Source organism: Carcharodon carcharias, chromosome 18, assembly GCF_017639515.1.
Source record: "Carcharodon carcharias isolate sCarCar2 chromosome 18, sCarCar2.pri, whole genome shotgun sequence".
NCBI classification, from domain to species: domain Eukaryota; kingdom Metazoa; phylum Chordata; class Chondrichthyes; order Lamniformes; family Lamnidae; genus Carcharodon; species Carcharodon carcharias.
In genome coordinates this window covers 73,449,768-73,465,301 of record NC_054484.1, presented here as the reverse complement: position 1 = coordinate 73,465,301, position 15,534 = coordinate 73,449,768, and the positions used below count along the sequence as shown (strand labels likewise).

Sequence of the window (15,534 nt, the reverse complement as noted above, 5' to 3'; positions counted from 1 at the left end):
AACCAAATTTGCCTCAGGTGACATTGTGCACTGTAAATGTTCTGCATTATTGGGCCATTGTAAAAAGGTTTTGGTTTTTAGGAAAATTTAAATTAGCAACATCCTGTCCTGTTCTTTGCATTGCAGTATTAGCTCTCTCAATTTCTTCAAGATATATACCTTCCTTCATGGAAAGGACTGCTTGAAGACTGTGTCTCAGTTTTCCACCAGTGCTGATTTTTAACTGGTCCATTGAAGGTTTGAGACTTGAGTTAAGGTGACTAGCATTTCACTTTAATTTTCATATTCCCTTCCTCTGGGGAAGCACTTTGTTACCCCAGTGATCTCAGATGCATACAAACTCTCCAGGTGACAAACAGGTGCATCTTTAGTGTAATTCTGCAACTCCATGAATACATTAGATCTTAAATCTTCAGGTGTGGCTATAAGTGATTATTCTTATATAATTTGTGAAAAAAACACTGATACGTCCTTTCTCCTCAGAGGGACAGACATGCAGGGATTTGGAATATTCTTCCTGGTGGAGCTTTTTTCGATTTATGAGATGGTCTGTTCCAGCATTTCTCTATTTTGTGGATAATTTAATTGCCTTCTATGTGCTCGTCTACCTCCAACCAGTAAGTTTTTTTTTTAAAAAGCTTTCTTCACAGAGATTCAACCTCTTGCATTATTACTGAAAAGCAAGTAAGTTATGCAGTCCAGAACGATGCAGAAGAGTTCTCCACCCAGTGTCTGGCCTACATTTATACCTCAACCAACATCACTACAACAGATTGTGCGGTTAATTATCACATTGCTGTTTAGTAAGACCTTGCTATGTGAAAATTCCTACTTACTTTGCCTACATTACAACAGTGACTGTATGTCATAGGTGCATGGTGTCAAATTTTGTGAACTCTTCAGTGAAGTGTCCCCTTTTACTATGTAGAAGGTGCTATATAAATGCACATTGTATCTTTAGTTAGGTATTTGATGTTGACATCTTAGATCCAAGTTTAAAATCTTCCCTGGATGAAAACCTCTGTCTCCTGGGTGCAAAATGCAGGACAGACCCAGCAGAGGTGGCAGCACAGTGGTATACATTTGGGACAGAGTAGTCCTGGGAGTCCTCTACATCGACTCCGGACCCCGTGAGGTTTTCATGGCATCAGGTCAAACATGGGCAAGGAAACCTGCTGCTTACCACATACTGCCAGCGTCCCACCCCCTGCTGATGAATCAGTATTATTTAATGTTAAACATCACCTGGAAGAAGCAATGAGGGTAGCAAGGGTGCAGAATGTACTCTGGGTAGGGTACTTCAATGTCCATTACCTAGAGTGGGTTCGGTAGTGCAACTGTTGACTGAGCTGGCTGAGTCCTAAAGGGTGAAGAAACCAACAAGAGGGAAAAACATACTTGACCTCATCCTCACCAACCTGCCCGCTGCAATTGCATCTGCCAATGACAGCATTGGTAGGAGTGACCGTCGCAAAGACCTTTATGTTGAGGATACCCTCCATCGTGTTGTGGCACTACCACCGTGCTAAATGGAATAGATTTCAAACAAATCTAACAACTCGAGACTGGGCAACCATGAGGTGCCGTGAGCCACCAGCAGCAGAATTATACTCGAGCACAACCTGTAACCTCATGGCCTGGCACACCCCCACTCTACCATTACCACCAGACCAGGGTAATCAACACTACTTCAATGAAGAGTGCAGAAGCAGCACCAGGTATACCTAAAAAGGTGTCAACCTGGTGAAGGTACAGCACAGGACTACTTGCTTACCAAGCAGCATAAGCAGCCAGTGATAGACAGAGCTAAGTGCTTCTACAACCAACAGATCGGATCTAAGCTCTATTGTCCTGCTACATCCAGCTGTGAATGATGATGGATAATTAAACAACTCACTGGAGGAGGAAGTTCCACAAATATCCCCATCCTCAATGATGGGGGAGCCCAGCACATCAGTGCAAAAGATAAGGCTGAAGCATTTGCAACAATCTTCAGCCAGAAGTGCCGAGTGGATGACTCACCTTGGCCTCCTCTGGAGGTCCCAGCATCACGGATGCCAGTCTTCAGCCAATTTGATTCACCCCATGTGATATCAAGAAACGGCTGAAGGCACTAAATACTATGGGCCCTGACAATATTCCGGCAATAGTACTGAAGACTTGTGCTCTAAGCCAGGGGTTAGGGGAGCGAGGCCATCAAGGCCAGTGGGGGCAGAGAGAGAAAACAGTTTTGACAACAAAGGAATAACCTGGGAGCCAGTAATGCTTGAAGTCACTGAGGTAATGAATGTGCAGTGTTTAGTTGAAGGCTGCTTAAGTTCAGGAGCTACAATGAGAAAAGAATGTTGTGGATGCAATGCACAATGTTCATTGGATAATTTACTACTGAACAGTTTTATTTCATAAGAAAGATTTGCATTTGTGTTATATCTCAAAGCATATTACCCATTGTGAATTACTTGAGATGCAGTGACTGTTAGAGACAAACATGTAACAATTTTGCATGTACTAAGATCCAAAGAGTAATAAATGACTTTCATTTTTATAGTGCCTTTTATGACCGTAGGCCATCCCAAAGTGCTTTACAGTCAGTGAAATACTTTGAAAATGTTGTCATTGTTGTAATAAAGGAAATCTAATGAGGTAAATGATCAATTAATTTAGGGGAATCTAGGACTAGGGAGCATAATCTAAAAATTAGAACTGGATCTTTCAAGAGAGAAGTTAGGAAACAGTTCTCCACAAAAAGGGTGGTAGAAGTTTGGAACACTCTTCCGTAAACAACAATTGATGCTAGATCAATATCATTGCTAGATCAATTATTAAATCCAAATCTGAGATTGAGACCTGAGATGCAGTAAAAAGGGTAGTAATTGTGCATATACAGTGGGAACTCATTAATTGTGACCTCACCAGTCTGCAGAACATGTGTTTAGGATGGTGATGATTTTTATGTGCAGAAGTGCATGTCAGTTCTGAACATACGAAATGGGAGCAGAAGTAGGCCATTTGGCCCCTCAAGCCTGCTCTACCATTCTGTAAGATCGTGGCTGATCTGTTTGTGTCTTGAGTTCTACATTTCCCATCTACCCCCCGACAACCTTTGATTCCCTTGCCTAACAAGAATCTATCTACCTCTGCCTTAAAAATATTCAATGACCCTGCCTCCACCGTCTTCTGAGGCGGAGAGTTCCAAAGTCTTTCAACCCTCTGAGAGAAAACATTTCTTCTCATCTCTGCCCTACAAGGGCGATCCCTAATTTTAAAACCGTGCCCCCTAGTTCTGGACTCACCCACAAGAGGAAACATCCTTTCCACGCCCACCTTGTCAAGACCCTTCAGGATCTTATATACTTCAATCAAGTCATCCCTACTCTTCTATGCTCCAGTGGAAACAAGCATAGCCTGTCCGACCTATCCAGTAAGACGATCTTTTGTCACTAACCTATACCTGTTGTGCCAATTTAAAGACTGGGGTGTCTAGGAAATTAATGCTTTCCTTCATATTGATGAATTCTTTTAATTCTGCTTCTTTGCGAATCCAAATACCCCATATGTCAACACACGTGACTGCATCACCCAATAAAGAAGCTAGTGACTGAAAAAGGAGCCCCTGAAAACCAAAGAGTAGCCCTCAAAAATCAAGAAGTAGCCCTCAAAAACATTTCAAAAGAACCCTCAAAGAAAAATTATTTTGATCCCTCAAAAATGGAAAGTACAGCAACACAGAGGAGGATTTAACATTCTTCAGCCTCATATTACCTGAGTACTGATTTCCTAGTTTATTATTCAGAAAAATCAGGATATATTTTCCTATTTAATCATTGCTATGATGCAATTACTCCTATGTAACCATGAAATATTTGTGTGGTAAATATAATTACTGAATAAAATTAATGTACAGTTGTAATTTTATATCACCCAGTACTTTTTGGACTAGTGATATTTTTAACTATTCTTGAAATTCTATATTTTATACACTGTAAACATGGTTCTCAAATGCTATACTTATGAAATGCTTGTTAAGCAATTATAGTTCATATTAAAATATTGTAATTTGGATTAGCATTGTGAGATGATGGCTTGCATTTTTATAGCTAACTAGTCTTTTTTCTGGTTGGTCTCGTCTAGGCAATGGTGGTCTTGTTGTCAAATTTCGTTATTGTCACTACAGCTCTTCTGTTCAGGATTGTTTTAAAGTAAGTTGATTGAATAATTCCTGTAGCAACTTGTTACTTCGAGGGATGGTCTAACACATTTCTTTGAAATAGCACAGAGATTTAATTTCCACTTTGTATTCAAAGAAGCTGTCCCAATCTGGGCTCAGTGCACAAGACTATGTGATAAGACTTCAGTACAGCTGCTGTAGGCTTTCACTAGAGCGACTCTAAAACCATGATTACTCTTTTGTTCAAAACACAATTGCTAATTTCGCATTAACTTGTATTGATGGTTACAAGAGGTAGAATGGAACAGGTATGACCACTTGGTGTTGCAGTACTTTTCAAATGGACCTAACATGAAATCTACCATACATGTGAACATATGAATTAGGAGCAGGCGTAGGCCACTTGGCCCCTTGAGCCTGTTCCACCATTCAATAAGATCATGGCTGATCTGAATGTAACCTCAACCCCACATTCCTGCCTAACCCCAATAACCAAAATCCTTGTTTAAAATGCTAGCCTCGAACCCATTTTTCTCTTCCTCAAACTGAATGTAAAATTCAATCATATTTTGATTGCTGCCACCTAGGGGTGCCTTCACTGAGGTTATTAATTAATACTATCTCGTTGCATAATACCAGATCTAGTGCAGCCTGCACTCTGGTTAGCTCCAAAATGTGCTGTTCTAAGAAACTATCCTGAAAACATTCTATGAACTCCTCATCTAGGCTGTCTTTGCCCATCTAATTTTTCCAGTCTATACGTAGATGAAAATCCCCCATGATTATCGCTGTACCTTTCTGACAAGCTCCCATTATCTCTTCCTTTACACTCTGTCCTACTGTGTAGTTACAGCTAGGAAGCCTGTACACCACCCCCACAAATGATTTCCTGCCTTTATAATTTCTCATTTCTAGCCAAACTGCTTCTGTGTCTTGGTTTTCTGAACTTGGGTCACCCCTCTCTAATGTGTTAATACCATCATTAATTAACAGAGTCACCCCTCCACCTTTTCCTAACTTTCTGTCCTTCCCAAATGTCATGTACCCTTCAACATTCAGGTCTCAATCTATGTCATCCTGTATCCATGTCTCTGTAATGGCTATTGGATCGTATTTAATTATTTCTATTTGTTCTATCAGTTCATCTGTTTTGTTTCGAATGCTACGTGCCTTTAGGTACAGCGCCTTTAGTTTTGTCCTCCTATTATTTTTGTAGAGTGTAGCCTTATCTGCTGATTTACTCCTAGATTATACTCTCTGTCCCTTCCTGTCACATTCTGTTTATTATTTCCTATATTAGTAGCTTTTTCTCTTGCCTTGTCTCTACTCTCTGATTTACCACATCTTCCCAAATTTGATCCCTTGCTCCCATTATTTAGTTTAAAGCCTGTAGTACTTCCCTATTATGCGGCTCGCTGGAATGCTAATCCCAGCACAGTTCAGGTGTAGACTGTCTCAATGGTGCAGCCCCCACTTTCCCCAGTACTGGTGCCAGTGCTCCATGAACTGGAATCTGTTTCTTTCACACCAGTCTTTGAGCCACACATTCATTTCTGTAATCTTATTTGTCCCATGCCAATTTGCACGTGGCTCAGGTAATAAACCAGAGATTATTACCCTTGAGGTCCCCTTCTTAATTTTGTGCCTAACCCCTCATTCTGTCTATACAGAACCAACTCCTTTGTCCTGCCTAAGTTGTTGGTGCCAACGTGGACCACAACAACTGAATCCTTCCTCTCCCACAGTAAGTTCCTCTCCAGCCCTGATCAAATGTCCCGAACACTGGCGCTAGGCAGGCAATGTGGCTTTCTGGACTCTTGCTCTTTGCTACTGAGAAAGGTGTCAATCTCCGCCATTATACTGTCCTCTACCACCACTACATCCCTTTTTACTCCCCCCAACTTGAAAGGCTTCCTGTACGATAGTGCCATGGTCAGTCATCTCATCCAACCTACACTCCCCACCCCACCAAAGAAGGTGAAAGGACCTCAAACCTGTTGGACAATTGCAGAGGCTGACACTCCTGCACTATGGGTCCCCTTACCTGCCTCATTTGCAGCCAGATCCTCCTGTCCCTGAATACCTTCCATATCAGAAGACCCTATCCTAAGGGGTGTGACTGTCTCCTGGTACAAAGTGTCCAGGTAACTTTCCCCCTCCCTGATGTCTCATATTGTCCGCAACTCAGCCTCCAGCCCACTGACTCTGAGCCAAAGCTCGTCAAGTCACAGGCACTTACTGCAGACATGTTTGTCCTGGATCACACTGGCATCCAGGAGCTCCAACATGTTGCAACCATAACACATACCTGTCCTGCCACCCTTATGTGCTTTAATCACTCTTATTTTTAAATTATTTTATTCAATTATTTATTTTCTTTTATGTATCTATTAATTTACCACAAATTCCTGTACTATTTGAACCTTAGGAATAGAGTAGACCTTAACCAGTTATTGTATACTTGCCAAACAGCTAGCTCTTCCCTGTAGTAGAGCAGGAACCAATTCCTACAGGACTAGAAAGTTAGAAAAAGCAAAGGAGTACCTCTTTCCACACCTCACTGAACTCCCTTGCCTCACCAAACTATCACTCTGTTGAGATCATGCTCCAGTGCTGGTCACACTGAGAATATCTGGATTTATATATTCTGAAACAAAGGCACAGAGCCCAGGTACAGAAATAAACAGGTCCTAGCTTGTTTCTTAATTAACTATTTCAGCCCCTGCCCAGTGGCTAGCTTCTATCTCTCCTCTTAGGCCCCTGGATGAGACTTAGAATAGCACTTACAGTTAAATGTTGAATACAAATAAATCTATTTCTAAAAATCTAATATTAAGATTCCCTCAGCTCACCAAAATCTCACTCCATTGAGGTTGCACTCCAGTCTACCATTGAACAACATCCACGACCTATGTTTGTATAGTGCCCTTAACGTAATAAAAACATTCTAAGGTGCTTCTCAGGAGCATTTTAAAACAAAATATGACACTCAGCCACTTCAAAAACTTGGTCAAAGAGGTAGGTTTTGTGGAGTGTCTTAAAGGAGGGAAAGTGAGGTCGTGAGGCAGAGAGGTATGAGGAGGGAATTTCAGAGCTTGGGGCCTGGGCAACTGAAGGCACGGTCATCAGTGGTGGAGCAATTAAGATTGAGGATGTTCACGAGGCCAGAGATGAGCACAGATATCATGAAGGGTTGTGGGGTTGAGGAGATTACAAAAATAGGGAAGGGCCAGGCCAAAGAAATTTGAAAACAAGGAGAAAATTTTCATTTTCATCAGGAGCCAATGTAGGTCAGCAAGCACAAAAGTGTAGATGAATGGGACTTGACAAGAGATGAGACATGGACAATAGAGTTTGGATAACCTCGCGTTTACAGAGGATAGAATATGGGAGACCAGCAGGAGTGCATTGGAATAGTCAACTCTAGAGGTAGAAAAAGCATGGATAAGAGTTTTTGGCAGCAATAGCTGAGACAGGACGAAGTCAAGTGATGTTACACAGTTGGAAATAGAAGGAAGGTCTTAGTAATGACACACAGAAGTGGTTGGGAGCTCATCATGGGGCCAAATGTGACACCAAGGTTGTGAACAGACTGTTTCATTCTCAAACAGTTGCCAAGGCCAAAGGGTGGAGTCAGTAGCTAGGAGACAGAGTTTGGAGCGGATGCCAAAAATAATTACTTCAGTCTTCCCAATATTTAATTGGAGGAAATTTCTGTTCATTCCATACTGGATGTATGATAAGCAGTCTGATAATTTAGCAGCAGTGGGCGAGTCAGGAGAGAGGTGGTGAGGTAGAGCAAACCTATTGTTTGTTTCCAGCATATTCTCTTTGAAACTTCTTTCCTTCTGACTTGCAGCTCTGTGAAATCATTCTGGAGTCTTTTGAAAATGCCTGTGCTTCGCCAGTGGCAGTTTTACAAAGTGTTCTGCCAAGCTGCTTTAATTCAATCAATAGCTTGGCTATATTAAAAACAGCTTTTAAGTTATTAGAAAATTCTGATATTTCTTAGTGATAAAGATATTTTGTTTTTGAAGATACCGATAGCGATGGAAAACAGAATAGCTCTTCTCATCCCTGACTTTTCTTATGTTTTTTCACCCACATCATGCAAACTGTAAGCATGCAATAATGTTGTTTTTCTATTTTCCAATAGGCGGCGCCTGTCCTCAGTGCAGTGGGCATCACTCGTGATTTTATTCCTTTCCATTGTAGCTTTCGTAGCTGGGACTGGAGTAACCCAAAATGTGACAAGGCACACGTTTAATCGCAGCATACTCTCCAATGCTTCCAAAAGCTGCACTCCATTCATAACGTCTCAGGATAAAAATTCACACCAGATGAAGATCAATTCCACAATGATTTCATTACCAGCTTGGAAATGGGACATAAGTTCTTTTAAAAGCCTTAACATTGGTTTTGGCCATCTCTTTATAATTATACAGTGTTTTATTGCTTCCATGGCTAACATTTATAATGAAAAAATGCTGAAAGAAGGAGATCAGCTGACTGAAAGTATTTTTATTCAAAATAGTAAGCTGTACTTTTTTGGAGTTATATTCAATGGTCTGATATTACTACTTCGATCTGAATCCCGCACCCACATCCAAAACTGTGGGTTTTTCTATGGACACAATATATTTTCCGTGGCTTTAATTTTTATTACTGCCGCCTTTGGACTGTCCGTGGCTTTTATTCTGAAATTCAGAGACAACATGTTTCATGTCCTCACTGCCCAAATAATAACCGTTATCATTACTGCAGTATCTGTCTTTATATTTGATTTTAAACCTACGTTGAGCTTCTTATTAGAAGTCCCTGTGGTATTCCTGGCAATATTTATTTACAATGCCAGCAGGATAACTGACCCTGCGTATGTGCTGCAGCGAGAGAGACTCAAAGTTATAAATGGTGAACTTTTGGAACGTTCCAGTGGGGTAAGTAGTCAGTGTGTTCAAGAAGTATCTATTGCTCAAAATAATCACAAAAGAAACAAAACCATTGTTCAGAGACGCATTGTTTATATTTTCTCAGGTATTGATATGTGCTAACCAAGCTTCCAGCAACACTCACTCAAAGCACTTTCATGCTATAGTTGATTTACAATGTGAAGCTTTAAAAAAAGATAAATACTATAAAATGGGCAGAAAATGAATGTCTTTGTATTTTGTGCAGTAACTGGCGATCCATGGTTATTAATTTTTGAACTTGGAATGATTTTTATATTTGGTTAGGACTCTATTTTAATAAATCTTTTCCATAATCACTGCTGAATTTCAGCAATATTTAATATATGAGCAGAAACTTGGTAAATTGAGTCACATAAAAAGCAAAGGGCCAACATATGACACTGCCACAAAAGAGTGTAAAATCAAAGCAAATCAAATGCCGATCCGTGTTGAGCACTTCCTCATGGATGGTTACATATCACAAATAAAAATGTTATCAGTCTGAACAGAAAATGCTAGAAATACACTCCAAGGGCAGAATCTTCTGGTCAGCATTTGGGGGCAGGCCCGACACGTAAAATGATGCACGATGACGTTGGGCGTGCGTCCCAACGTCATCGTGTGCCATCGCGGTATTTCATTCAGCGGACACGCGTCAGCTGCGCACCCGTCGAAATGTAAACAGCCTGTTAAGGCCATTAAGAAATCATTTGAGCCACTTGTGGATGCTGCCCGTCCAACCTTAAGGTCACAGTCACATGAGTGGACATGTTTAAATAAATTTCTAAATCATTTCTTTCATTATCTTGATATCCATTCAATCTCCCTGAGGCAGCTCTGTGCCTCAGGGAGATTGCTGCGCTCTTTCGCAGGTATGTGCGAAAGAGCGCTGGACCTGACTCTCCCTCCTCCCACCGCCCGCACAGGTAGCGCTGAGTGCTACCGGTCGCATATTACACTGGACGGGTCTTGATTGGCTCGCCCGTATAAAATGGCGGCATGGAGCCAATCGCGGGCGGCAATCGGCTCCGCACCCGTTCCTGCCCAGCCCTCCATAGGAAAAATCTTGGCCCAAGTCAGTCAATTTGTTTAGAGAACCTACTATTTGTTCTCGACACATTCTCTTTGAAACTTTTTTCCCTCTGATATCTCCCCCTTTTCCTTGCATGAGTATCAGTTTTCACATTTTTATCTTTAAACGTGTTTCTAATACATCACTGAAATATTTTATCTCATCTGACAGTTTTTTTTCAAGTGCTGCAGCTCATTAAACTGTTTAATTTCCTCTGATTGGAGTATCTGTTATTTCTTTTTGCCTCATTCCTTTTTTAGCTGTAGTTGCTTATCTTTCAGTTATCAGTTCTAATGAAGGGTTATACTAGAATAATTAACCTGGCTTTTTTTTATAAAAATAGATCTGACTAAGCTGTTTTCTATCTCTAGGATTTTCTGTTTTCATTTGTGTTTCATGGCAGCAACTGTCTACCTCCATGATCAAAGAATAGCATTAGATGTCAGTACAGAATGAAAGTATGTCCAATTTTCACTAGTGTCCTGAATGACTTCTGCCAGCTAATTATAGAATGACAGATGCTTCATTCATCAACAATGACCAGCTTTGTGTCACTCTCAAATATGTGCAATGCAAAAAAAATCATTTAATGGGGCTTCCAGATGAAACTGGTTCCCATGGATAATGGTGCAATAACAGTGAGGATGCTTAATATTATTTATCATTTGCTCCGGCATGTCATATAGTTCTTTGATTAAGCAGGCAGAAATCCTGTTTATGGGCTTCTGACAGTTGACTGCCAAAGTATGCATCAGGTGCTTGAGACCGAAATAAGTCACCAGATCTTATTTTACCACCTCTCTGACAATGCCATAGATTTGTCCTGTGCTTTGTATGTGACTCATTTTTACCATGCTTTCTGTACAGGTGATGAAGCTTCAGCTATGAATGCAAAAATTATTTACTATAAACAAATGTTATTACTTTACGAATTTGATAAGCATCAATTACATAAATAAGTCCACATGGCAACCACAAGACCATCGTATGTGAATGTGCATCTTAGTTTTAACTTCTCATTGAAAATCTCCAACTGTAAATACGGAAGGTTATGATTCAGTTTCAAAATCAACTTAAGAAAATCACATTCACTGTGCATGATACCTAAACAACATTAAGTAATTACTTATCTTTGAAAAATAGCACTCTGTTAATTTGCTCAAGTTTAAAAAGGAAGCTTTGAAATTTAGAAATAATTTACAAAGGCAAAGAAGGAGTTCACCATTTTATTCGTTGGAATGATTTTTTTTTAAGTGCGGCTGCATATACCTCCTCCCATCCCACAGTCTTGTTCCAATGCAGTGTGTGATGCTACACAAGATTACTAATGAGGAAAACTGTTTGGCCATCTAAACAAAATAATGCCAAGTTCCCCCGCCCTACACTAATGAGGAAAACCATCTGACCATCTTGGCTCATCTAAACAAAATAACGCCAAATTCCCCCGCCCTACCACTGCATCCCATTAGTTCTGACACAATTCCTGATCTATCCCGGATTTACTACTTTGACTGGCAGTTCACATTTTGCTGACTCAGCATGTGAAAACAAAACTTGATATGCTAACTGAAGTAACTGGAGACAATTGATTTTGTCTGTATGGATGGATAAGTGTTCTAATTTTTTTGGGGGACATTACTTGTGGTGGGTTGCAGGTTTAATAAGGATAGGGTGTAATCAGTAATATGGGGAAAATGTTACTTGAACTAAGTGTGATACTTTTAAAGTTGAAAAATAAAATTCTGCAGATGAAGGTCTGAACTAAACGGAAAATGTTGGAAATACTCAGCAAGTCTGGCAGCATCTCTGGAGAGAGGAACAGTGTTAACATTTCAGGTCGATGACCTTTTGTTGAAATTGAAACATTAACTCTCTTTCTCTCTCTACATATGTTGCCAGGACTGAATGTTTCCAGTTTATATATATATATATATATATATATATATGTATATGTGTGTCTCTGGTAAATTAAGTACAAAAATTTTTGATTTTATTTAATTTACAAAAGAGTTTTTTCCTCCTCCTTTTCCTTGTTTGACTATTAGGATGGTGAGGAGTTGGAGAGATTGACCAAACCAAACACAGATTCTGAAACGGAAGAAGATTCCTTCTAGAAGGTTTTGTTTTAAGGTTTAACTTCACAAATGAATCCTTTTCATAGAATGTGAATTAGTACTTAATTTCATTGATGCATTGTTTAGGAAATGTAAGTAAGACATTCCTCCATGTCCACATTGTTAAACCTTTCTAGGAACTTCCAAGTCTCAAAAAAAAAGAGATAGACAGCCATTATTAACATTGTGCAATCCCAGCCTGGAATCTCTCATTTGGCTGTAGGTTTGACTAACTTGTGAAAACCATATGATGGAATTACATTGACTCAGATTTTGCAGCCAGAGCCGAAGGAACGATGCTCGCCTTTCATTAAGCTTACAACTGCCTCAGTCCTTTTATGGACTTTTGAGTGGCAACTTAATGTTACTAGAAACTCTATAGCGTGTCAGCCTTCAGGAAGGAGCAGGGTAAACAACACTGTGCCTCTTTAACCAATCGGGTTGAAGAATCCTTAATGAGACATGTAGAGCTTAAACCAGGAAGTATTTTCACACAAATATAATCAATGTAAGATTATGTATAGAAAGCAAAATAAAATGAGGGAAGAAATATAGGGTTAAGAGAGAGCGAGATAAGATATAGAAATATAAAATAAAGGAAAAAAACTTAATATTTAAAAATCATCAATGGTTAAAATTAGAGATTGTTAGGCATTAATTAAAATTTACCACACTATTAAAAAATTGCTTTTTCTGGTGTGTTTAGTTGGTAACTAGTGGCAAGTACTATAACTTCATACCCTCTGTATACTTGTCTCTTGGCAAGATGCTGTTTGATGAAGCTTAAGGAGGAGCAGGCATCTCTGACAGCTTCCTGAATTCTGTGTTTTACAGCTCATGTACTGACACTAGAAGATACTGCAAGATTTATTCCATAATAACAGTGAGTGGTCATAGTCTCTCTGTTATTCTTGATACAAAATCTCGGCCATTATATATCATCCTTTTATACCATAGTTCTTCTGCCATGTAAAAGTAATAGCATTTCCTGTTATTTCATTGTAGCAATCATTTGAACGATACCTAAGGCTTAAACAAATCCTGAAGGAATAATTGAACTACACCTGGAGAGCAAGAATTTTATCTGGCTCTTTGAAATAACATTGAAAAAAATGTACTGGATTTTGCAAATATACTTTTCCAAAATATTGTAGAGTAGTTTAATGCCCATTCCATATTCCACATCTTGGTCTTTCCTGTCTTTTTAATCGAGGTCAGCTCAAATACTATCAATTCTTTGTGGAATAATAAATCAGGAGATATAATCCTTGAATTTATTAGAAGAATGCAGTGTTTGTTTATTTGTTAATGGAATGTATTGAGTAATTATGGAATGTTTTATATGAAATATTAACTCTAGATTAACTTGAAGATGAAAAGTAAAACTAAAAGTACATGCATTTAATAAGTACATACAAACTTAATTCAAAGCTTAAATGGATTTTAATTTAAAATTAAATGAAGTTCATGAAGAAAGTTCTTGGAGTATGTTGTTATGAATGGTTTTGGTTAATGTACTTGGTAATTATTAGTGAATACTATGTGAGTTTATATTTGTAATGCTTATATTTACAAGGAACTGTTAATTCAAAGACTTGTGTGAACAGTTCTTATTGCTGACTTAAAAGACGCAGAGGGACTTCTTGTGGTGCAGTGGTAGTGTCCCTACCCAACTTCATGACTTGATGGCCGTGGAAGGTGTGTGCATCACGTGGCCAAACAGATTGATTATCAGACTAAATTCTTCCAATATGCACGGTGGCAGGCAGTAAAGAGCAGGAGAGTTTCCTGGTCAGCCATACTGCAGAAGGCAATGGCAAACCACTGCAGTGTTTTGCCAAGTTTTATCATGGACCAATCTAGTGGAAGTCCATGGTTGCCTACGCCCTCTTAGGGCATTGGTACCTGAAGGAGGTGGAATAGATGGATCTGCTACTATCATGTGAATCCAACAAATGCATATCACAATGTAAAAACAACAATGCTGACGCTACACAGGCCCGACAGTTTCTGAATAGACTTGGACTGAAAAATCTGAAATAATAATAATGCTGGAAATATTCAGCAGGTCGCAGCATCTGTGGAGAGAGACCTAAATGTTACTCTTTCTCTCTCCAAAGTACATGTGTGACAGGGTTAGTGTATAGCAACAGGCCAAGAGTTTGGAATCTTACCTCTGGTGAATTATCTACAATGAATAGTTCATAATTGGGTAACTTTTATACTGGAAAAGACACTAAAACTGCTGTACAATGAGCACCTCACATTGCACAGATGTGTAATTAACACGTTTTGGAGAGAGCACTCATCCTGGACTTTCCTAGCAGTAACACCTGTGCAAAATACACATGATGCTACCTTGGGTATGGACTTGCTGTTTGAATCACAAAAGGTTAGTTAGCAGGTTCAGTAAGTGATTAGGAAGGCCAATGGAATGTTGGTATTGTGAAAGGAATAGAGTATAAAAATAGGGAAGTGTAGCTGTAGCAGTACAGGGCATTAGACTGCACTTGGAGCACTGTTTTGGTCTCCTTACTTAAGAAAGGATTTAATTGCATTGGAAGCAGTTCAGAGAAGGTTCATGTGACTGATTCCTAGGATGAAAGGGTTATCTTATGAGGAAAGGTTGAATATTTTGGGCCTGTACTCATCGGAGTTTAGAATAATAAGGGGTGATCTTATTGCAACTTACAAGATCCTGAGGGGACTTGACAGGGTGGATACTGAGAGGATGTTTCCCTTTGCTGGGGAGTCTAGAACTAGGGGACACAGTTTAAAAATTAAGGGTCTTCCTTTTAAGACTGAGAGGAGAATTTTTTTTCTCTGAGGGTCATTAGTCTATGGAATTTGCTTCTGCAGAGAGCAGTGGAGACTGAGTCATATATTCAAGGCTGAATTAGATTTTTGATTGACAGGGGAGTCGAGGGTTATAGGGGGCAGACAGGAAAATGTAGTTAAGGCCATAATCAGAGCAGCCGTGATCTTATAGAATGGTGGAGCAGGCTCGAGGGACCAAATGGCCTACTCCTCCGAATTCTTGTGTTTGTTACTTCAGTTTTTCTGTTTGCACTTGTAGAATGAAATGGCACAATAGGAACTTAAGCATTTTAAATGGAAACAAATCAACAGAAAATAGTCTGGAGAGCAAGAAGTTAAAAAGTAAAAGAAAATGAAATGCATACAAACAAATTACTCTGCATTTTATTTCTCAAATCCTTCGAGCAGTCATTT

The 15,534-nt window shown here is 39.5% G+C and overlaps 1 protein-coding gene across 12 annotated transcripts in view; it reads left to right on the top strand.

Annotated features, from left to right (window-relative positions):
• slc35a5 (solute carrier family 35 member A5) overlaps positions 1 to 15,534 on the top strand; it is a 47,874-nt gene that overhangs the window by 16,488 nt on the left and 15,852 nt on the right. For 7 of the 12 annotated variants that reach the window (XM_041210709.1, XM_041210716.1, XM_041210708.1 and 4 more), the window contains 4 exons: positions 484 to 617; positions 4,132 to 4,199; positions 8,325 to 9,105; positions 12,235 to 13,775. In XM_041210709.1, the coding sequence (XP_041066643.1) occupies positions 484 to 617; positions 4,132 to 4,199; positions 8,325 to 9,105; positions 12,235 to 12,303 (1,052 nt within the window). In that variant the 3' untranslated portion in view covers positions 12,304 to 13,775. Of the gene's footprint in view, positions 1 to 483; positions 618 to 4,131; positions 4,200 to 8,324; positions 9,106 to 12,234; positions 13,776 to 15,534 lie in introns of those variants that run through there. The other 5 variants (XR_005945780.1, XR_005945779.1, XM_041210710.1 and 2 more) reach the window with 4 other exon arrangements.